General features: G+C 58.0%; 1 protein-coding gene across 2 annotated transcripts in view; it reads right to left on the reverse strand.

Annotated features, from left to right (window-relative positions):
* Positions 1-1174: 1174 nt before the first annotated feature.
* The window catches only part of LRP5 (LDL receptor related protein 5), an 82576-nt gene continuing 61201 nt past the window's right edge, over positions 1175-22549 (reverse strand). Inside the window, exons 16-22 of one of the 2 annotated variants that reach the window (XM_024749191.1) lie at positions 20128-20253; positions 16325-16561; positions 14363-14503; positions 12452-12688; positions 12062-12201; positions 5967-6064; positions 1175-1565 (exon numbers count right to left, since the gene is read on the reverse strand). In XM_024749191.1, coding sequence (XP_024604959.1) covers positions 1304-1565; positions 5967-6064; positions 12062-12201; positions 12452-12688; positions 14363-14503; positions 16325-16561; positions 20128-20253 — 1241 coding nt within the window. In that variant the 3' untranslated portion in view covers positions 1175-1303. The remainder of the gene's footprint in view (positions 1566-5966; positions 6065-12061; positions 12202-12451; positions 12689-14362; positions 14504-16324; positions 16562-20127; positions 20254-22549) is intronic. The other variant, XM_024749192.1, reaches the window with a different exon arrangement.

The raw sequence follows: 22549 nt of genomic DNA on the forward strand, positions 1-22549 counted from the left end.
GGGGGTGGGGGTGGGGCAGTCAGGCCCTTCCTGGCTGCTGCATTTTCCTTCCTCCCAGCCCTGCGAGTGTGGTTCTTCCTGCCTGGCCGCAGAACAGCCCAGCCTCCTCAGGACACACCGCTGCTTCCACAGACTGGGGACCCCAGGCGCAGGGACCAGGCCTGACCCATGTCTCCTCCAGTACCAGCCGGGTGGGCACAGGGCAGGCCTCTGTGAGGACCAGGCTCTCCACAGCCCATCTGCAGATACGGACACTGTGGGGGCCCGGAGAGCAGGAGGCCTGGGGGGCTCCCTCCCCAACCCGGGGCAAGTGTGGCCCGGCAGCGCCATCCACTGGGGTCAGCGCAGATGGCAGGGCCCCCAGCACTGTCTCTTTTTGGCCCCCAAGCGCAGATTGAACCCAGGCCCTTGGCGGGGAAAGCGCCGAGTCCCAAGCACTGGACCACCAGGGAAGTGTCCCCCCAGCACTGTTTTTTTTCAAAGATTTTTTTGATGTGGACCATTTTTTAAAAGTCTTTATTAAATCTACTACAATATGCTTCTGTTTTATGTTTTGGTGTTTTGGCTGCGAGGCACGTGGTATCTTAGCTCCCTGAGCTAAGTGATCGAACCCGCGCCCCCTGCAGAGGAAGGTGAAGTCTTAACCACTGGACCACCGGGGAAGTTCCCCCACCCCACCCCACCCCACCCCAGCACTGTCCTGACGGGCAGCAGCGGCCCTGGGCCGGCACGCACAGGTCAGGCAGTAGCAAGGACCAGCCAGGAACAGCCCAAAGCCCAGGTATGTAACCTGCAGAGCCCAACGCGAAATGAAAATGCAGGGCCTCGGTCTTCAAAATTATTTAGAATTTCGGGACGGCAACAGCAGAGCATGAAATCAAGCATCAGGTCGTGCACGAGTCAGGCATCCACGAAGCTGACCCGCCCGCAGGCCTCTGCCCAGAGGTCTCACCCCTCCCTGTGGGAGCCTGATGGCAAGACGCCCATGCCCAGGACAAGTGCACGACTCCGACAGCTGTCCAGGGAGGGCCAGAGGTCAGCGTTCACTCCGTGGGGACACTCAGCTCCAACACACACGGCATGAAAGAATGGCAATGATGTTTTAAAAAATTAGGTTTATAAATATTTTCTCCATTGTACAAAGTTTTCCCCACCCTGCCCACCCCCCATCACTGTTCACATTTCTCATGTTTTTAAAATCCCAACTATATTTATTTTTTAAATCATAAAATATAATTTTTTCTTTGTTCATATTTAAAACTATTTACAGGGGCAGAGAGAGGCCAGGGTGGCCCGGCCGAGGTCAGGACGAGTCCGTGCAGGGGGATGGAGGGGGCGGGAAGAGGTGGAAATAGCTCCTCTCTGTGGCGGGCGATGGTGGGCAGCTGTCCTCCGCCGACAGGTACTGGCTGTGGGGTGTGGGCGGAGGTGGGGAGGGGTCTGAGTCCGAGTTCAAATCCAGGTAGTACTTGCTGGCCTTCCAGCGGCTGGCGCTGTAGTCACTGTCACACACGTCTGTGCTGCAGGGCGTCGTAGGGGGCGCCATGCCACGGATGATGTAGGGTCTGGAGGGGATACAGCAAGGGAAAGGGGACCTGGGTTCAGATTGGCCCACGTGCACGTCCACCTTTGGCACTTGGGCCCCCTGGCTATGTGGCCTCTCTGAGCCTCAATATTGCCACCTTTAAAGTGGGCGCACTGGCACCTACCCTGCAGGCTGCCAAGCTCAGTCCCTGACAAGGACTGCAGCCCCAGGCCAAGGTCACCTTTACGGGGAACGAGGCCTCCAGAGCCTACCTGGCTGACCTTGGGCAACTTAACCTCTCTGAGCTTCAGTTTCTCATTGACACAATGGGGAAGATGAAACAGTATCCATTTCAAAAGGAGCTTGTGAGGATTAAAATGAGATTCCGCCTGGAACGCGCTAGAGACAGCATCTGGCACCAGAAGCGGTCAACGGCCGTCCCCCCTTCCACCATTACTGTAAATACTGGAGACCAGTTGGCCTCCCATCTCTTGATCCCAGAGATGCCTCCTGACCATCCCCCGTGACATCGCCGTTTGGCCCGAGTCCAAGGTGGGGATCGTGGTGTGTTTAAGAGCCACAGCGGGGCTCACAGTGGGCGGGAAGGTGGAGCCAGCACCAAAGGGCCAGCGAGGGGCGCCCACACTGAGGAAGGTGCAGCAGCAGGATATGCCTCGTGGAGCCCTGGGAGCAAGAAGGGACGCCCACAGACAGTGGGGAGGGCAGAGGCCTTGGAGGGGGACCAAAACCAGGGCAGAAGGAGCAAAGCATGCAGTAGACTGGAGGCTGAGGGGCCTGGCCTGGCTGGTGTGGCGGTGACAGCTCTGGGGACACACGGAGGCACTGGGGAGCCCCCGCAGGTTCTTGAACAGGGCAGTGACCCAGTAAACGTCTGGGCCTCCCCGGAATCTGCACGGCTGCCCGGCTCCCCGGCCAGGCCCCGGAGTTCCCCAAACGGCCACCAGGTGGCAGGCGGTGCCGCGCTCGGAGGGTCCGCCGCTCCGGGAGGACCAAGGGCCTCCGCCACCCCCAAGCCCCGCTCTCTACACAGGGGGCGAGCCTGGCGGGGCCGACCCTCCACCTGCCCCATCAGGTAGCTCGCCCGGGGGTGGGGGCGGGGGCCCCAGCGCACCTGGTGGGCGGGCCCTGTCGGCTGAGACCACCGGGTGAAGGTCAGCAGGTTCACCTCGCCCACCCTGGCTCCGACCCGCCCCTGGCCACAGGCCAGCAAACCCGGATCCCGTTTCTCCTCAACGCTCTCCAGCTGGCCGCTCCCCACCAAGGAGGGGGTCGTGCGACCCCTAAAGGGACAGCTGGGAGTGCGGGGTCGGTGCTGAGCAGGCCCGGGGCCCGAGCAGGCCCTCGCAGTGGGTAAGGGGGAAGGATCGCCCCATCAAGGGCCAGCCGAGGTACCAAGGGGTGGCGCCCCGCCGGGGTCCCAGCGCCGGATTCAGGCACAGAGCGCAGAGCCCTCCGGGGGACGGGCCCGGCTGCGGTGGAGACCCCTGGGGGCGTCATTCAAGGCCACGTGTGGCCCGGCTTACAAAACACCCCCAGGGCTGCCAACCGTGGGCGCAGGATGGTTTCTGAACTCAGCACGCCCACCGGCGGCCCGACCCCTCCGCGCTTTCTCCCGCAGGAAATGGGGACCAGGCCCGGTACCGCGGGGCGCGCGGGCTCCGTACCTGTACGGCCTGGCGGTGGCGGGAATGCTGGAAGGGTAGAACACGTCCACGTTGTACAAGGAGGGGTCCGTGGCGGGGGACGGCGGCGGGTTCAGGATCTGGGGGGAGCCAAGCAAGGTCACACGGGCCCCGGAGCCGGCGGTCCCCACCGCCCACCGGCCACCCCCAACCAGCTGCCCTCCTCCCAGGGCCCCTCCTGGTCTGGGGAGGGGAAGGGGCAGCTGTGGCCCGTGGGTGGGCTCGAGCAGGGGGAGAGCCCGGCCCGCTGATCAGTGGCGACCCCAGGCCCGGGAGCTCGGCTGCGCACTCAGGACCCCGACACAAGCCCCCTGTGCACCGTGCCACCAGCAGGGAAGGGTCCCCGCAGGCCCGGGCGTGTCCCCACGCCACTGAGTGCCTCCCGAGGTTCCTCAGGGGCTTTTCTGTCAAGTCCCCTCTCTGGTCTTTTACTCCCCCATCTCCTCCCACGTGGTGCAAAGTCTAATCTCTATAATTCATTCCTTACTCCTAACATTCAGGGGACCCACATCCCAGCCTGAACCCTGACAAGGCACACGCACCACCACACGGAAGGAGGGGCCACAGCCCTGCTGCCCGCCCTCCCCACCCTCTCAGCAAATGAGGAAGGGGCGCCCCATTCTCAAGGGACTATATTGGCCCCAAACTGTGATAATAAGTACACAACTCTTCCCCATGAATGCACCCTCAAGAGCCAGGTGGCACATGACCGGCCCCACAAGAGGGACAGAGGGACCTGGGGGCCAGACACCTGCGGGGTCTGCACCTTCCCCAGCAACCATCGCTGCCTGCGCCCCCCGCCCCTCCTCTGAGCTGTCCCTGCCAGGGGCACAGCCAGACCTGGGAGTCTGAGTGCCCTGAGGGACTGAATTCCCCCAGGTCCCTGGGGCGATGGAAAGGGCACGGCCTTCCCTCGCCAACCCCCCCTCCCCCGCTTCGGCAGATGTGGGTTGAGACCTGTTTTATCACCTCCCAGCTGCTCCCTGGTGAGGGACTTCACCCCTTGAGGCCTCAGGATCCTCATTCCTAAAATGGGGCTAAGGAGACCCGCTTCCCAAGGCTGTCCTGACACTAGGTGAGTCACCTACAGGACGTGCCCAGACCCCTCCCCTACCCGTCAGGAACTGGCACGGACCCCTCTCCTTATTCTGTGGTGGAGGGCCCTCTTCAGCCCAGATAGCCAGCCTGCGGCTTCCTCGGCGTGTGACCCCAAAGCTAGGAAGCCACGCCTGGGGGAAGAGGGTGGTGTTCAGAGAGAGAGCAGAAACCAGGCAGGGAAGCCCAGCAGAAAGGGCCTCCCCCAGCGGCTCCCACACCCCAGGCCCTTGCGCTCCTATTTCCGCATCTGCCCATGAACCTGACTGGACCCGACTTCTCTTCACTGCTGCCTCCAAGGAGAACTCTGGAATCCTGCCCAAGTCCCCTCCCCTGCTGCTGTCGGTGCTACTTCCCGCAGGGTGCTGGGGAGGTGAAGGTCAAGGAAGAAGTCTCCCCAATACTACAGTGGGCATATTTCTAGCAAGTTCTGCTGGTGCAGCACCTCGGCGACTTCTCGGTCACCTGGTGCGTGGGGGCTAGGGGCTCTTCCCCGCTCAGATCATCTGCTTTCCCTGCGTTCTGAAGAGTTCTCTTTACCTCTCACTGGCCAATTCCCTGCAATCCTAATCCCCGATAATAATTCTGTACTTTCTCTCTTCAAATCACCATGTAACTTCCGTCTCCTGATTGGACCTCGACTAATAAAGGCCGCCTTTTTTTCTTTTCGCTGCACCGCTTGGCATGCGGGATCTTAGTTCCCCATCCAGGGATTGAACCCGTGCCCCCTGCAGTGGGAGCTCGGATTCTTAACCACTGCACCACCAGGGAATTCCCTAAAGGCCGCCTGGTAGCCATCAGCACAGAAATAAAGTCGGATGCCTCCAGCCTCACTCAGTACACCTAATTACATTCCAGGAGAATCAAAAGCACGGCTGCCCGGCTCCCCGGCCAGGCCCCGGAGTTCCCCAAACGGCCACCAGGTGGCAGGCGGTGCCGCGCTCGGAGGGTCCGCCGCTCCGGGAGGACCAAGGGCCTCCGCCACCCCCAAGCCCCGCTCTCTACACAGGGGGCGAGCCTGGCGGGGCCGACCCTCCACCTGCCCCATCAGGTAGCTCGCCCGGGGGTGGGGGCGGGGGCCCCAGCGCACCTGGTGGGCGGGCCCTGTCGGCTGAGACCACCGGGTGAAGGTCAGCAGGTTCACCTCGCCCACCCTGGCTCCGACCCGCCCCTGGCCACAGGCCAGCAAACCCGGATCCCGTTTCTCCTCAACGCTCTCCAGCTGGCCGCTCCCCACCAAGGAGGGGGTCGTGCGACCCCTAAAGGGACAGCTGGGAGTGCGGGGTCGGTGCTGAGCAGGCCCGGGGCCCGAGCAGGCCCTCGCAGTGGGTAAGGGGGAAGGATCGCCCCATCAAGGGCCAGCCGAGGTACCAAGGGGTGGCGCCCCGCCGGGGTCCCAGCGCCGGATTCAGGCACAGAGCGCAGAGCCCTCCGGGGGACGGGCCCGGCTGCGGTGGAGACCCCTGGGGGCGTCATTCAAGGCCACGTGTGGCCCGGCTTACAAAACACCCCCAGGGCTGCCAACCGTGGGCGCAGGATGGTTTCTGAACTCAGCACGCCCACCGGCGGCCCGACCCCTCCGCGCTTTCTCCCGCAGGAAATGGGGACCAGGCCCGGTACCGCGGGGCGCGCGGGCTCCGTACCTGTACGGCCTGGCGGTGGCGGGAATGCTGGAAGGGTAGAACACGTCCACGTTGTACAAGGAGGGGTCCGTGGCGGGGGACGGCGGCGGGTTCAGGATCTGGGGGGAGCCAAGCAAGGTCACACGGGCCCCGGAGCCGGCGGTCCCCACCGCCCACCGGCCACCCCCAACCAGCTGCCCTCCTCCCAGGGCCCCTCCTGGTCTGGGGAGGGGAAGGGGCAGCTGTGGCCCGTGGGTGGGCTCGAGCAGGGGGAGAGCCCGGCCCGCTGATCAGTGGCGACCCCAGGCCCGGGAGCTCGGCTGCGCACTCAGGACCCCGACACAAGCCCCCTGTGCACCGTGCCACCAGCAGGGAAGGGTCCCCGCAGGCCCGGGCGTGTCCCCACGCCACTGAGTGCCTCCCGAGGTTCCTCAGGGGCTTTTCTGTCAAGTCCCCTCTCTGGTCTTTTACTCCCCCATCTCCTCCCACGTGGTGCAAAGTCTAATCTCTATAATTCATTCCTTACTCCTAACATTCAGGGGACCCACATCCCAGCCTGAACCCTGACAAGGCACACGCACCACCACACGGAAGGAGGGGCCACAGCCCTGCTGCCCGCCCTCCCCACCCTCTCAGCAAATGAGGAAGGGGCGCCCCATTCTCAAGGGACTATATTGGCCCCAAACTGTGATAATAAGTACACAACTCTTCCCCATGAATGCACCCTCAAGAGCCAGGTGGCACATGACCGGCCCCACAAGAGGGACAGAGGGACCTGGGGGCCAGACACCTGCGGGGTCTGCACCTTCCCCAGCAACCATCGCTGCCTGCGCCCCCCGCCCCTCCTCTGAGCTGTCCCTGCCAGGGGCACAGCCAGACCTGGGAGTCTGAGTGCCCTGAGGGACTGAATTCCCCCAGGTCCCTGGGGCGATGGAAAGGGCACGGCCTTCCCTCGCCAACCCCCCCCTCCCCCGCTTCGGCAGATGTGGGTTGAGACCTGTTTTATCACCTCCCAGCTGCTCCCTGGTGAGGGACTTCACCCCTTGAGGCCTCAGGATCCTCATTCCTAAAATGGGGCTAAGGAGACCCGCTTCCCAAGGCTGTCCTGACACTAGGTGAGTCACCTACAGGACGTGCCCAGACCCCTCCCCTACCCGTCAGGAACTGGCACGGACCCCTCTCCTTATTCTGTGGTGGAGGGCCCTCTTCAGCCCAGATAGCCAGCCTGCGGCTTCCTCGGCGTGTGACCCCAAAGCTAGGAAGCCACGCCTGGGGGAAGAGGGTGGTGTTCAGAGAGAGAGCAGAAACCAGGCAGGGAAGCCCAGCAGAAAGGGCCTCCCCCAGCGGCTCCCACACCCCAGGCCCTTGCGCTCCTATTTCCGCATCTGCCCATGAACCTGACTGGACCCGACTTCTCTTCACTGCTGCCTCCAAGGAGAACTCTGGAATCCTGCCCAAGTCCCCTCCCCTGCTGCTGTCGGTGCTACTTCCCGCAGGGTGCTGGGGAGGTGAAGGTCAAGGAAGAAGTCTCCCCAATACTACAGTGGGCATATTTCTAGCAAGTTCTGCTGGTGCAGCACCTCGGCGACTTCTCGGTCACCTGGTGCGTGGGGGCTAGGGGCTCTTCCCCGCTCAGATCATCTGCTTTCCCTGCGTTCTGAAGAGTTCTCTTTACCTCTCACTGGCCAATTCCCTGCAATCCTAATCCCCGATAATAATTCTGTACTTTCTCTCTTCAAATCACCATGTAACTTCCGTCTCCTGATTGGACCTCGACTAATAAAGGCCGCCTTTTTTTCTTTTCGCTGCACCGCTTGGCATGCGGGATCTTAGTTCCCCATCCAGGGATTGAACCCGTGCCCCCTGCAGTGGGAGCTCGGATTCTTAACCACTGCACCACCAGGGAATTCCCTAAAGGCCGCCTGGTAGCCATCAGCACAGAAATAAAGTCGGATGCCTCCAGCCTCACTCAGTACACCTAATTACATTCCAGGAGAATCAAAGTTAAATTTGATTCCAGGAGAATCAAAATTAAATACAAACACAAGGGACTTCCCTGGTGGCGCAGTGGTTAAGAATCTGCCTGCCAATGCAGGGGACATGGGTTTGAGCCCTGGTCCGGGAAGATCCCACATGCCGCGGAGCAACTAAGCCCGTGAGCCACAACTACTGAGCCTGTGCTCTAGAACCCGCGAGCCACAACTACTGAGCCCACATGCCACAGCGACTGAGCCCGCGTACCTAGACCCCGTGCTCCGCAAAGAGAAGCCACCGCAATGAGAAGCCTGCGCACCGCGATGAAGAGCAGCCCCCGCCCACTGCAACTAGAGAAAGCCTGCGCGCAGCAATGAAGACCCGACGCAGCCAAAAGTTAGAAAAAAAAAAAAAATGCAAACACGAAACCTTGAGAACATTAAGAAAGAGAGCATGGAAAGAAACATTTTTACAAGACGGGAAAGCCTTTCTGGGTATGACCAAAAACCCCCCAAACTCCCATAAAAGATGAATAATTTCATTGTATAAATGGCAAAACACAACATAAACCAAATCAAAAGACAGAAAGCTAGGAAAAACATTTTCAACCCTTATCCCAGGCTAACTTTCTTAATATATCTCTATATAAAGAGCCCTTACAAATAAATTTTAAAAATACCAACAACCCAATAGAAAAAGGACATAAATGCACCCATCTGAGAAAATAAAACTACAAAGGTTATTAAACATACAAAAAGATCTTTGACATCATACGTAATAAGAGAAATATAAATTTAAATTACACCACTAAACCATTTTTACCCTAAACTGGACCTGACGAGAATGTGTTTGAGAGGGACGGTCGTGCTGGTGTGGCCCTCTGCTAGCGGGAAGATGGTCCCTTGTGAGGGACCCTTGGCAAGAAAGGTCAAGATGACCAATGCTCAGCCTTAGCTGCAGGGCATCTTCCTGCTGGCTCCTACCCAGGAGGGGAAATGAGGAAACCGCAGGAGTTCCGGGCATCACTGTTAGGGTAACGAGATCCTGGGAATGACTGGACACCCACTGGTGTGGGCCCAGCCGCACCCCAAAAAAGGGCACTCTCCAGTCACCAAGAGGGGGACAGCTCTGCCCGAGAAGCAAAACAAACTTCAGGGTGCAGGAGAGGCAGGGTAGGGGAGTGGTCAGCTTGGACAGAATGGCCCCAGGGAGGAGGGGGGCGGGTAGTCACCACTCAGTTCCTTGGCCTCATCTGCCAAATAGGAGGCTGATAGCGCCCCCTTCTGGAGTCGGGGTGATAACAGCACACGAAGAGTGTATTCCTCCGAAGTGCTGGGTAAAGGCCAGCTTTCACTGATCCTTGGTAGCAAAAAGCAAGGCTCAGAGAGGAGCTGTCATTACCTTCAGATGCTATCATGCAGGTTTTAAAAAGTACATATGAAACTGCTCTGTATGAGACTAAAATGGTGGATACATGTCATTACACGTTTGTCCAAACCCACAGAATACTACACCACCAAGAGCGAACTCAAGATGTAAACCATGGACTCTGGGTGATGGTGACGTGTAGACTCGTGGACTGTAACGAGTACCCCACTCTGGTGGGGGATGTTGATAAAGGGGGAGGAAGGGGGATTTGGGAAACCTCCCTACCCTCCTCCCAATTTTGCTGTGAACCTAGAATTGCTAGATACATAGATACACAGATAGATAAATATAGATAGGTATAGATAGATAAAAGTTGTCTTAAAATAAAAGTGCATATATAAAACTGGTGAACTGTGAATAAAGTCAAAGTGTATCATAGCAATGCCCTGATTATGCTACTGTACTATTGCCATAGACTGAATGTTTGTGTCCCCACAAATTCATATGTTGAAACCTAATTCCCAACAGGATGGTATTAGGAGGTGGGGCTTTGGGGATGTGATTAAGTCACGAAGGTGGAGCCCTCATAAGTGGAATCAGTGCCCTTAAAGAAGCGACCCCAGAGAGCCCCCTCACCCCTTCCACCATATACAGGTAAGACGGCCACTACAGGGATACAGGGAGTTCCCTGGTGGCCCAGTGGTTAGGATTCCAGGCTTTCACTGCCATGGCCCCGGGTTCAATTCCTGGTCAGGGGACTGAGATGCTGCAAGCCTCGCAGTGAGAAAGAAGGAAAAGAAAGAAGGAAAGAAAGAAAAGGAAGTGGGGAAGACAACTACTATGAACCAGGGACCGGGCCCAAACCTGCCAGAACCTTGAGCTTGAGTTTCCCAGCCTCCAGAACTGTGAGAAATAAATGTGTGTAGTTTAAGCTGCCCAGTCTATCGTATTTTTGTTAGAGCAGCATGAATGGGCTAAGACAATCATAGTTATGTAAGACGTTACCACTGGGGAAAATTGGTGAAAGGGAGATAGGACCTCTCTGTATTATTCCTTACAACTGCATATACATCTACAATTATCTCCAAAAAAAAAAAAATTATTCTTTGTTGGGAAAATAAAGTCCATACTCTTGTATACTCGCTTATGTACAGACTTCCTCTGGGAGGACACACGATAAACTCACCACAGGATGTACCTCCGGGGGAGGGGCGAGCTCCTGAGCAGGTGAGGGCTGGGCCCTCCTTTCACTGTGCCCTTTGAATTCTGTACCACGAACATACATTACTGATTCAAACGAATGTAGTTAATTTTTAAATAGCTGGCTCCATGCAGGGTTTCTCTCTGGGATGATGAAATGTTCTACATTTAACAATGGTGATGACTGCACAGCTCTATGAATATACTAGAAACCCCTGAGCTGTAGGCTGTAAGTGCCTGGGTGGATGGGAGGGCATGTGAATTACATCTCAGTAAAGCGGCTGAAAAAGATTGCTGGTGGTCAGTGTCATCTCTTGCTGTCAGATAAGATCTCCCCGGCTCCCAGCAGGGGCTGCGGATGGAGACACCAGCATGCTGCTGCCTGCGTGGGGGGTCCAGGGGGCTGTCCTGGGGTCAGCTCAGTCTTACACGGGTTCCTGGTGCTTTCAGCTGGTCACATGGGACATCTGAAAGCCAGGTAACAGTAGCAGCAGGAAGGACAAGAGGTATGGTGGGGAGGAGTCTGAAGCTCCAGGCTCCTTGTTCCCTCTGCCCCGAAACACAGTCGGGCCCTGGAGCTGCCAGATTCGGTTCTGATCCTGCCAACCCTAGATAATGACCCCCGCTGCCCCCCACTCCTTGGTCCTGCCAGGTCAGGCGTGATAAGGAGGGGCAACACCCCGGATACGGGGGACACCCAGAAGGGCAGGAAGGCCCGGCCCTGGTGGGTGGGGCTCACTGGCGACCCCCCCAGAGAAAGCTCAAGGGGCTGTCTTCACGTCAGAAGACCACACCATCACAGGAAGTCGGGTTTTGGAGAATTATAAAGCACAGAACCATATAAAGTCAGAACCTGATATGTACCTTCAGGTTCACATCCGTGCATCAAGCTTGCCCCAGCTACCCTGGGGCCACGCTTTGGAAATGGGGGTCTTTTCCAGCCTCGAGGAGAGGGTCCCCCTCGGGATCCTGGTGTGGGGCTGGGATACTGGGGGCTTTGGCCCTTCACCCTCTGTAGAGTCATTTCGTTCTAGGGTGGGGCTCGGCCTAGGGCCAGCCCCTCACCCCACTCAGGCTGCCGGAAGCTCTAGGGAGCATTTCAGCCACGACAGTCACCCCAGGAGTGCCTGTCCTTAGAAAACCATCCGGCTATTTTCTGGGAACCAGCAAGGCTGTGGGCGGGAAAATAGAGCGTTTCTGGCGGGGACGCTGAGGGGAAGCTCGCGTCCATCCAGACAGGCCCTGCCGATGGGGCGGGCCCGAGGAACCAGACGGCCACCCAGACAGGGAAACGCCCAACAGCAACCCCGGGAGGTGGGATTATGGGTGAGACCCCCACCTTTTAGAATCTTATGTGGCTTCCAGGTTATCCACAATGAACAGGACGTACTCTTTTCTGAGCAGAAAATGATGCTGAAGAAAAAAACTACAGGTCGGGACGGGGAGAAAGGTGAACGCACCCACCATTCTAAGTGGTGGAACAGCAAGTAATTCTCGAAATCCTGAGGACGTGCCTGCCGCTGGTGGGCACGGGGAACCCTGAGCTGGCCAGGCGTCCTCCTGCCCCTACTCACCGGCGGGTACAGCGTGGCCTTGGTGCTGGATGAGCTGCTGGACGAGGCCCCGGTGACGTGGTTCCGGTCGTAGAGGGGCACCCCGGCTCGGCCCCCCATAAGGCTCACGGAGCTCATCATGGACTTGCTGCACGAAATGCCTGCGGGGAGGGGGTGGGGGAACGAGGCCAGTTAGGGGCAGGGGCGCACTCTCCCCAGCCCCGCTGCCCCGGAGACCCAGGTTCAGGTGCGGAAGCCCTATGAGAGATGTGTCCCCGCCCAGCCGTCCCCGGGGGATGACTCAGGACACACCCCACGAGAACATCTCAGGTCAAGTCCAAAGACCATTCCTGATCCACTCGCCCCATATCCCGCCCTTTCTGCCTCCGCACCGCCGCCCAGGGTCCTCACCTGTGAAGGGACCGTGCTGGGTGCCGCCGGGGGCGATGAAATTGAGGGGCACGTGGGGGGTCCCACTGACGTACTCATGCGGGAAGGGCCCGTTGGCCCCGGCGTAGCGCTGACACACCACGCGCTGGCACACAAAGTAGACCCCGCCCATGATGAAGAGCGAGAGGATGATGCCGATAACCGGCCCGATGGCGCTGCTGTGGGCCGGGCCGTCGTCCGAGGGCAGCTTGGTGATTTCTGCCAGAGCACGGGCAGGAAGCGATAGCGGACGTTAACCCAAAGGGAGCAGGCCTCCTGCGGGGCAGGCGCTGTGTGCCTCCCGCCCCGGCCCAGCACCCGCCGATGGAGCCGCAGCACCTTCTCCCCCTCCTCGGCCTGACTCAGCTCTGCCACGGCCCACGGCCCCTCAGCAGCGACTCCTCCGAAGCAGCCTCCTATTCATGCCCCTGACCCGGAGCTTCTCGGCTGGAAGCAGGCGCTGGGTCCTCCCACGTCCACGTCCCTAGTCCAGCTGAGCCCGAGCCCCAGGCGGCAGGAGGGGGCGGGGCGGGGAGACAGGACCACGCGGAGGGGCGGGGCTGACCCAAGCACCCAGGGCCGGGGGGGGCCTCCATCTGAGCCCCTCACGCCTGCCTGCCACAGAGGCCGGGAATCCTGAAGGCCCTAGGCAGGGAAAGCGTGAGAAGTGGAATGTGAAGGGCCTGGCCTCAGGGGCCCAGTCAAACCCAAAAAGCCAGGAGCCAGCTCAGGGCTGCAAAGGCGCACCCAGGGCTCCCGGGCAGGGGCACTCCTGGGGCTCGCCCCACGATCAAAGCCACCTGCGGCATGGAGGGCATGTCTGGGCTCCAGACTCAACTCTGACAAAAGGACATTCACTTTCCCATCAGGGTGGCCACGTTTCTGAGAGCAGTCGACAACGTCCCCTCCGGCCAAAGCCCGAAGGAAAGGGAGGAAAGCTGCTGGTTCCGGCGACGAGGCCTGACTATGGATAAACATCACCCCCAACGGCTGGGGCCACGATCACATGGGAGCCTGAAGACAGACACCGTCACACTGGACACCTGCCCAGCAGAGGCGCGGGGCTCAGACCCCCCGGGGCTCCCACTGCTACCCTCTGGCCCCCAGACCACGCTCCTGAGATGGTAGCTGAGGGGCCTATCCCGGGTTGATGTGAAGGCACAAAAGCGCTCAGTGAGTCCCTTGGGGATGCCTCCTTCTTCCCCATTCACAAGACGCCTCTATCCTGCAGGCAGAGCTCTCAGCCCCGGTCCCTCTGCAGTGAACGAACTGGCCATATCCCCAGACACACAGACACATTCCCACTTCCTGTCTGGGAATCCAGCTCCCTTCCTGTCTGAACCAGACAGCCTTTCAAGAGCCAACGCCTCCAGGAAGCCTTCTCTGACTGCCCTGGTTTCACATTCTCTAGCCCCTACATCCCTGGCCGTACAAGCTACGTCACTCAAGGGGCATGCAGCGTGTGTGTGTGCGTGTGTGTGTGCGTGTACGTGTGTGCGTGGGCACACACCACTCCTCCTCAGCCAGACAGCAGGCTGCCAGGGAATGGACTCACCCACTACTCTGTCAGGGTGATCTTGTTGACAGATGCTGCTGAGTGAGGGCTCTGGCCAGAAGCATGCCACCTTACACTCAGGTCTGGCCTGGCACATCTATGCCTTCTCTGTGCCTCTGTCCCAGCTGAAATGCCCCTTGGCTCAGTTTCCCCCTCCCCCTCCTCACAGCCGCCTCCACCTCCAGGAAGGCTTCCCTGACTCCCTACCGAGGCCAAATACTCCCGACCTCCCAGCCTCCTCAGTCCCCGCCACTTCCTCCCTCTAGACCCGACGGTCCTGGGACAGAACCCCAGCACAGGGCGACCCTCCAACCCCGCCCTCGGGGAAGCCAGCTCACCACACATGAGCTCGTCGGAGCCATCGACGCAGTCAGGAAAGGAATCGCACTGCTGCTTGATAAGGACGCACTGGCCGCTGGCGCACCGGAACTGGTTGGGCAGGCAGACGGCTGCAAGGAGGGGCCTTGCGTTCAGAGAGGCTGGAGGGCATGATGCAGCCAGGAGCACTAAGCAGATGACCTCCACCGGGGCTCCCTGCCCCACCCCCCCAGACCCAACAACAGAGGTCTGGGCTCCAAATACAGAGCAGACAAACGGACCCTTTCTAGGACCGGGTCGGGGCGTGGTCACAGCAAAGCCAGTCTTCACCCGCCCCTCGAGGACCCCAGTTCCGAGGCCCATGCAATGCTGGGGGCGGGCTGGCAGGGAAGAGACCTCAACGACCCAGGGAGGTATTCATTCATCAGGTTCCTACCATGGGTCAGGCCCGCAAAGCACCAGGACTACCACGGCCCCTGTGCCCAGGCCCTCCCAGGTTACCAGGAAGGGGACAGCCGCTGGCTCCACAAGGAACTGGGCTCCTAGAGTGGGAGGGGCAGGGGACAGGGGATGCACCAGCAGAGCTCTGAGGGTCAGGAAGGGGGAGCACAGCGCAACCGGAAAGGCAGAGGCAGGCCACGCAAGGAGGACGAGGAAGGCTGGGTGCTGACCTGGAAAGGGCTATGGCCCCATGAGGAAGGCATCACCCGCCCCCAGTACTTGCCGTCTAAGCTCCCCACCCGCCCTGTCCCAGGCGCCCACTCTGGAAACCAGAGACAAGGAACCCTGTCCTTGCAATAAGTGGGCAGGTCTGCTGGTAACCTAGCAGGAGAGGAGGCTTCTGAAACAGAGGGCAGAGCCCAGAGCCTCCACTAGGGCCTGCTGTCCTCCTGATGCTTCCTTTCTCCAGGAGAAACAGTCACAGCGGGAGGAGGGAGGGGACGGTCCCTAATCAGGGCTCCTGCCACCTGCTGAGATCTTGGACACAAGACTGCGCTGGGGCCAAGGATGTAAGGCAGGGCTCAGCAAACTTTTCTGTAGAGCCAGACAGGTCTCTTTTGTAACTACTCAACTCTGCCGTTTCCGTGCAGGACCAGAGACAACAGGTAAATGAATGAGCCTGACTGCGTCCCAGTAAAACCGCATTTACCAAAACAGGTGGTGATCTGGATTTGGCCCTCAGGCCGCAGTGCGCTCATCCCTGGTCTACAGTCTCCATCGAATTCAAAGGGGCTGTGAGCTGGAAAGACTTAACAACTGCGGCTTTATAGAAACATCTGGGGAAATGACCCCCAGGCCTTCACCTTCCACAGAATGGCTGCTCACCATCAATGGGGACAGTGGACAGATAACATCTGAGTTATCCAAGAAGAGGACCGGTGGCTGTGGGGTGGCAGCTAGAACGACCCATTAACAGCTCAGTGGCAGTCATGGGGCCGTGGTGCTGACGGTGTGTGGCAGGAACCAAAGGAGCAGGTCATTTTATGTAAGAAAACCTCAGAGGGAGCACAGAGATTTGTTTCACTGGCACGGTCTAAAAGGAAGATACTGCCAGCCAGCGTGGACCCAGGTTGACTAAGCCAATCTCTTTGGAACTCCTGGTTCAAGGGGATACTAGAAACCACCCAGATGTAAGTGTTACCCCAAGACGGCTTGGTGGAGGACAGCAATGCCTTTGGGGATGGGGCTTAACCAGGGTGTAAACCATGCAAATCCAGCTGACTACTGGACTTACTTGGGTCTCTGTAAAATTCTTGACTGAAGGAGGGAAGGCAAGATAGACCCTCAGTCTGCCTTCAAGCCAAAGTGCTTGGCGAGGCAGAGCGCAACAGCTCTCAGTGGGCCTGCAACTAACATTCTCCCCTCCCAAGCTGAGGGGCCACGGCAGTTTCGCTCCAGGCCAAGGCTTTATGCGTGACCTGATGGAGCCCAAGCTTCAGGAGGGTGGAGAGCGCGAGCCTAGGGGAGGGGCGGGGCCTCACCATCGCAGTCCGCCTCGTCCGAGCGGTCCTGGCAGTCAGCCTCGCCATCACAACGCAGCCGCAGGTCCACGCACTGGCCCCGCGCACACGGGAACTGGGCGGCCGAGCACACCGGGCAGCCCTCCTCGTCGCTCTGGTCATCACACTCCGGGAAGCCGTCGCAGCGCCAGGCCCCAGGAATGCAGTCGATCTCCCCAGTGGCGCACGCAAACTGGTCCGGGGAGCACGTAGGAGGCTCTGGGGAGGAGAGAAAGACCATCACAGGCCGCCCAGCAGGGCAAAAACTAGGCGAAACACCTCTGGGTTTCAAAGCGGGAACACGCTCAATTCACAAGTGCTGTACCCGGTCTCCACTGCCCTGCGTCTTGTCTGCGTTCCACCTCCAGCCCCCAGTGTGTGAGGAAGCTGTCCGTGTGCACGGCCTGGCTACAGGGGAGTGTCCACTGCACCCCCGCCGGAAATAGGAGGGTCAGAAAGTGGGTGGTCAGCACCCACACCTGTTACACATTTGGGGCAGCGGAGCCAGAACTCTGTGGGTGGCCAGCGAGCCCACAGGCATGGCGGCGGGGGGCGGGGCACCGGTGGAAGACCCGGGCACCTTGTTGAAGAGTGGGCTGAGGAAAGGCAGGTGGTGAGGATTCCACAGTGGGGAGCAGAGTGGATGAGGATGGGGCTCGAAGGCTCCCTGGTGGAGGGAGTCGTGGAAGGGTGGTGAGCTGGGAGGGTGAAGGACAGGAGATCTGGGGCCACCTCGTACCAGGTGGCCATGGCAAGTCACTTCCCCCTCGGGGTCAACTTCCCCAGTGCAGGCTAAGAATGGGCCAGACACGCAGTAGCACTCAGTGAGTGGCACTGTCCTGGAGGCCAAGACGCAGGTGGGCACGGATGCCAGGGCACTGGCAGAGAGACACAGGAGGAGCCCCTTGGTCCCAGGCTGCCCCCATTTCCCAGGGGGCCCGTCATCATCTCTCCACTCCTCGGTCTGGAAAATCACAGGAAACTGAGCCCCAGAAACTGGTCCAAACTTCGTTTTAACGTTTAGCAACAGTCCTCAATACCCTTGAAATCTGATTAAGGAAAAAGGTATCGGGAGTTCCCTGGCGGTCCAGTGGTTAGGACTTGGCACTTTCACTGCCGTGCCCTGGGTTCAATCCCTGGTCAGGGAACTAAGGTACACAAGCCACGCGGCATGGTCAAAAAAACAAAAAAGCTATCAATTTCACAAAAGTATTGATTTCAAGATGTACTAAGCCTTTCAACATTTGGAACCCATATGCCTCCCCCATAACTGTGGGGTCCACACTGGGCTGAATAGGGATGTGAGATGGGGGAGGAGATGTGAGCAAAAATGAACACAAGGCCGCTGTTCGCACCGGGCTCGGCCACAGAGGACAGCCGGGGACAAAGGAGCCAACGACGGATGTGTGCACACTGAGCCACCAACAGAGAACACAGGGATGCTGGCCACGGAAAGGTGCATGTGGACAGTGGCTGAGGCCCCGCTCCTGGACTCCAGCCCCCCACAGCCCAGCAGGAAGAAGAGGGTCCACGTGGGGCAGGCTCTGATTCCCCACAGGGCCCCCAGTCCCGGCAGCAGCGGCCGGAGAGTGAGGACGGGACAGGATGGGGGTTGCACAGACCTGGGGTTGAACCCAGGCTCCCCCAGCATCTGTGCGACCCGAGGACCCCCCAACCTCCCAGAGCCTCCGTCTCCTCGTCCCTAAAACAGAAGCAGCCACCCTCCAGCACAGGCTCCTCGCGGGAGTAACGAAGACAGCAGAGAAAGCACGCGCACGGGCACGTGTGAGCGAGTGTGTGCGCGCGCGGTGCCTGGTTCGGTAACGCACGCGTGCACGGCACTGGCAGTGGCGCCGCGCCGCCGGTGCACGAGGCCTGAGGGTCCGTGGCACCTCCTGGGAACCTCAGTCAGCCCTTATCCTCCTGTGAGCCCCCAGAGAAGAGGCCAGGGAAGAACAGAGATGGGGACACAGTAAATACAGGCCTCTTAGGCCGTGAGGAAGGGCCTGGCATCCTCAAGTCTGAGGGCCAAAGCCCGGGGGCGGGTGACAGAGGGATGCGTCCTCCCCTGGGGAGGCCCAGGGCTGGGGTCCCAGGGAGAGCTGAGCAGTCTGTGCAGCTCTCTCCCCGGCCCCGTCTCCTCCAGGGCAGCCTGGACGTCTGTGGGACCTGCACAACCGCTTGGGCCCTGGGGCCGGAACTCAGAAACAAGCCACCAGGAAGCTCAGGAGGGTCAAGGTGGCCCCCACCACGGGACAGTCATGAAATATCCCCTCTGTTCTTGGCCAAGCTCTCTGGGGTTCACAGTGTGAGGTGGGGCAGGAGAAAGCTCCAGAAGGACAGGCCCATGGTCCTGCTTCCCGAGATGTGCTGAGCATATGCCGTGTGTGGGACACAGCGTGGAGGTCATGGGGATGAGGATGAGAAGAAAAGGGACAGGGTAAAGACCGGCCCCCAGGAGCTCAGAGGAGGAGGGAAGAAGAGAGGAACACAGGAACAGCACATCCAAGGTCACCTGGGGGACCTGCAGGAAGAGAAGAGGAAGTCCTGGGGACTGGGTTTCATCATGGTGACAATGACAATTATTCCTTTTTATTACTACTGCCATTCTCACAACTAATAGCACCTGGCATTCCTGTGTGCCATGTGTCAGGGACCATGCAAAGTACTCTGTTACTTAACAACAACCCTATCAAGTAAGTGCTCTCAATTTCTCTATTTCACAGAGAAGGAAGTGGAGGCTCAGAGAGGTGAGTGACCAGCCCAGGGTCACTCAGCTGGGAAGTGGCAAAGCTGGGATTTGAACCCAGGTCTGTCTGACACTGCAGCTTACATTCTTGGCCACTCCCTGTGCAACCTTAGGGAAGAAGAGGGTCAAGGGTAGAAGGCGGAGAAAAGACAGTACTAAAAAATTAGACAAACCCACTATTGGAGACTTCAACACCTCCATCAGTAACTGACAGCACAGTCAGGAAGGATACAGACAACCTGAACGGCACTATCCATCAACTGGATCTAACCAACATTTACAGAACACTCCACCCAGCAACATCAGATGACACATCTTCTCAAGCTCACATGGAATATTCACCAAGGTAGACCACACGCTGGGGCATAAAACATACCTGAACGAAGTTAAAAGGATAGAAATCATACAAGGCATATGCCGTGTGTGAGACACAGCATGGAGGTCATGGGGGTGAGCATGGGAAGAAAAGGGACAGGGTAAACACGGGCCCCCAGGAGCTCAGAGGAGGAGGGGGAGTACGCGCACATACTCGCTCACACACGCGTGTGCACCTGCTTTCTCCGCTGTCTTTGTTACTCCCGTGAGGAGCCTGTGATGGAGGATGGCTGCTTCTGTTTTAGGGATGAGGAAATGGAAATTAATTCCACAATAATTTAATGGAACTAAACTAGAAATCAATAACAGAAAGATAGCTGGAAAATTCCCAACCATTTGGAAGTTACACAACACACTTCTAAATAACACAAGGGCCAAAGAATTATTGAGAATAATTTAAAAATAGTTTAACTAACTGAAAATGAAAATGCAATTTATCAAAATTTGTGAGATGCAGCAAAACCAGTGCTTAGAGGGAAATTCATAGCCCTGAAATGCATATATTAGAAAAGAGGACAAAGAGACAGTCTGCTCCGCCTTCTACCCTTGATACTGGATGCCACAGGGACTATGTATTAAAAGACTGTCAGGCAGCAACCTGGCAGGCAGAGAATCGGGTCCTGCTCAACGTCCCAACAGAAAGTGCTGAGGTCATACCTACCACCACAAGTCAACAGGTTCTGCAGGAGCACGAGGTGGACTGGGCATGAGCACCGTGGCGTCCCATCACCCTTGGCAATGCAGATGTGGGAACAGCCGCCATTGTCCCGGGCACAAGGGTGGGCTGCTGTGGAGAGAAAAGAGGGAGGGGGTCGGGTTCTACCTCCTACCTCAGGACTGTGGCCTAGAGGACGGAGGGGATGAATGCCAGGCAGGAACTCACAAGAACTGGCACTCCAGTAGGAGTGTGGTAGATCCTCACACTTAATTCTTAGGGCAGCCTATGGAGTCTGTTTCTGTTGGCACTGCATTCTGTAGATGAGGAAACGGAGGCCAAAAGCACTTATAGAACTTTCCCTACATCATACCCCAGCCTGTCTGCACCAGCTCCCACTGTGCCCACTACCATCATGCTACACTGCCCACCTGTGTGTCTGTCTCTCATGGTGTAGTGGGCTGAGTGGTGGCCCCCCAAAAGATATGTCCACGTCCTAATGCCTGGAATCTGTGAATTTGACCTTATTTGGGAAAAGGGTCTTTGCAAATGACGTGGTCATGTTAAGGATCTTGAGATGGTGTCTAATTCTGAATTGTCTGTGTGGTCCCTAAATGCACTGACAAATGTCCTTATAAGAGACGACATAAGAGGTGAAGGCAGGGGAGAAGGTCATGTGATGACAAAGGCAGACACTGCAATGATGCAGCCACAAGGAACACCGGCAACCACAGGAAATGGGAGGGGCAAAGAACCATCCCCTCCTCCGCCTCCCCACCCCCACCTCCAGCCTCCAGAGGGAGCACAGCCTTGCAGACACCTTGATTTTGGATTTCTCCAGAACTGTGAGAGGATACATTTCTGTTGCTTTAAGTCACCCAATTTGTGGTGACTTGTTATATAGCAGCTGCAGGAAACTAATACACATGGAAGTTAAAATAATAAGGGTGTTGAACCCTGGGGAACTCGAACGTTTCAATTCAATTAATTTCATGTGCCCAACACCTTGACAATGGTTAGGAGGCTGGGAGGGTGGCTGAGCTCCCTCAGGTGAGAGGAAATGGCGCAAAGCACTCTGCTCCTCACCCGGACCCCCAAAGACAAATCACAGTTTCTCCTCCTCAACCTTGAGGATTAGGTGTTTTCAAAATGACAGAGTCATGGTTTAGAGGAGGGTCAGCGAACTTTTGCCATAAAGAATCAGAAAGTAAATAATTTTGGTTTCATGGGCTAGGCCACCTATCTAGGTGACCAAGACTCTTTGTCGGCCAGCCGCAAAGCAAAGGCAGCCAGGATGACACAGTCCTACGGGCTGCAGAGTGCCACCCCTGGTTTAGAGTTTAGTTGTGGGATCTTGTGGGGAGGCAGGATGGATGGCCCACGTCCCAAATCAACACCCAAGGACTTCCCGCCCTCACCCAAAATGAGGAGCCTCTCCATGTCACCCTAGAGCCCACACATTAGCACTCATAGACACGTCCCGGTCTCCAACCTCAAATCTGCTCACTGAACGTCTCCTGGCCCTTCCAGCCGCTCGGTTCCAAGGAGCTGCCGGTCAATGAGCCTGGCTCTCTGCCGACACCAGCAGGCAGTGGGTCTCGACATTTGTGGCCTCAGCATTCACCATTCTGACCATCTGCCAGCAACAACCAGGAATCGGGACTTGGCTGAGGATGGTGTAAGGGGCCAGGTGAACGCAGGCTTTCTAACCCATAGGCGTGGGGTGCCTCGGTTATCCGGAAGCCAGTTCCTAGTGACTTCGCTTATCCAGGATCCAGCTGATTACCCACAAGGACAGAACCCACCGCCCAGCAGTCAACACAGAAGTGACTGATTCAGAGGTCATGCCCCTCATCCTGAGCAGGGAGCCCAACAGAAAAAAAATCCCAGTGCCTAAACTGTGGGCTCTGGCCTCAAATCCAAGCCCCATCAGGTTTATTGGCTAGGTGACAGGGGGAAGTAGTACCCTCTCTGAGCCCTACTTTCCTCAGCTGTAAAGTAGAATTATTGTGAAATAACACATATAATGTAATAAATGCTGAGCACGGGACCTGGGGTGCAGAACAGTCAACACATGGTGTGGCCGAGGCAGAAGGCCAATAGTAATGGGCTGGGGTGAGGCTGGTGGGGCCCCAGGGCCTTGAAGGCGGCCAGACCACGGGCATCATAGGACAAGGACAGTAATGGGTCTGCTCACCCAGCTGTCAGCCCAGGTGTATTTACTGAATGAAGAGAGAAAAGCGAGAAGACAGAGGGAGAGGTAGACACTTCTCTCACACACACACACACACACACACACACACCTCCATATCCACATACAGCCATATACGGAGGTGGGTAGAGGAACCAGAGGTCCCAGTTACCGACGTCGTCCCTCTCCCAGGCCCCTGGGCACAGCCAGACTGTGGCAGGCAGAATCCTAAAATGC

Source organism: Neophocaena asiaeorientalis, unplaced genomic scaffold, assembly GCF_003031525.2.
Source record: "Neophocaena asiaeorientalis asiaeorientalis breed wild unplaced genomic scaffold, Neophocaena_asiaeorientalis_V1.1 scaffold43, whole genome shotgun sequence".
NCBI classification, from domain to species: Eukaryota; Metazoa; Chordata; class Mammalia; order Artiodactyla; family Phocoenidae; genus Neophocaena; species Neophocaena asiaeorientalis.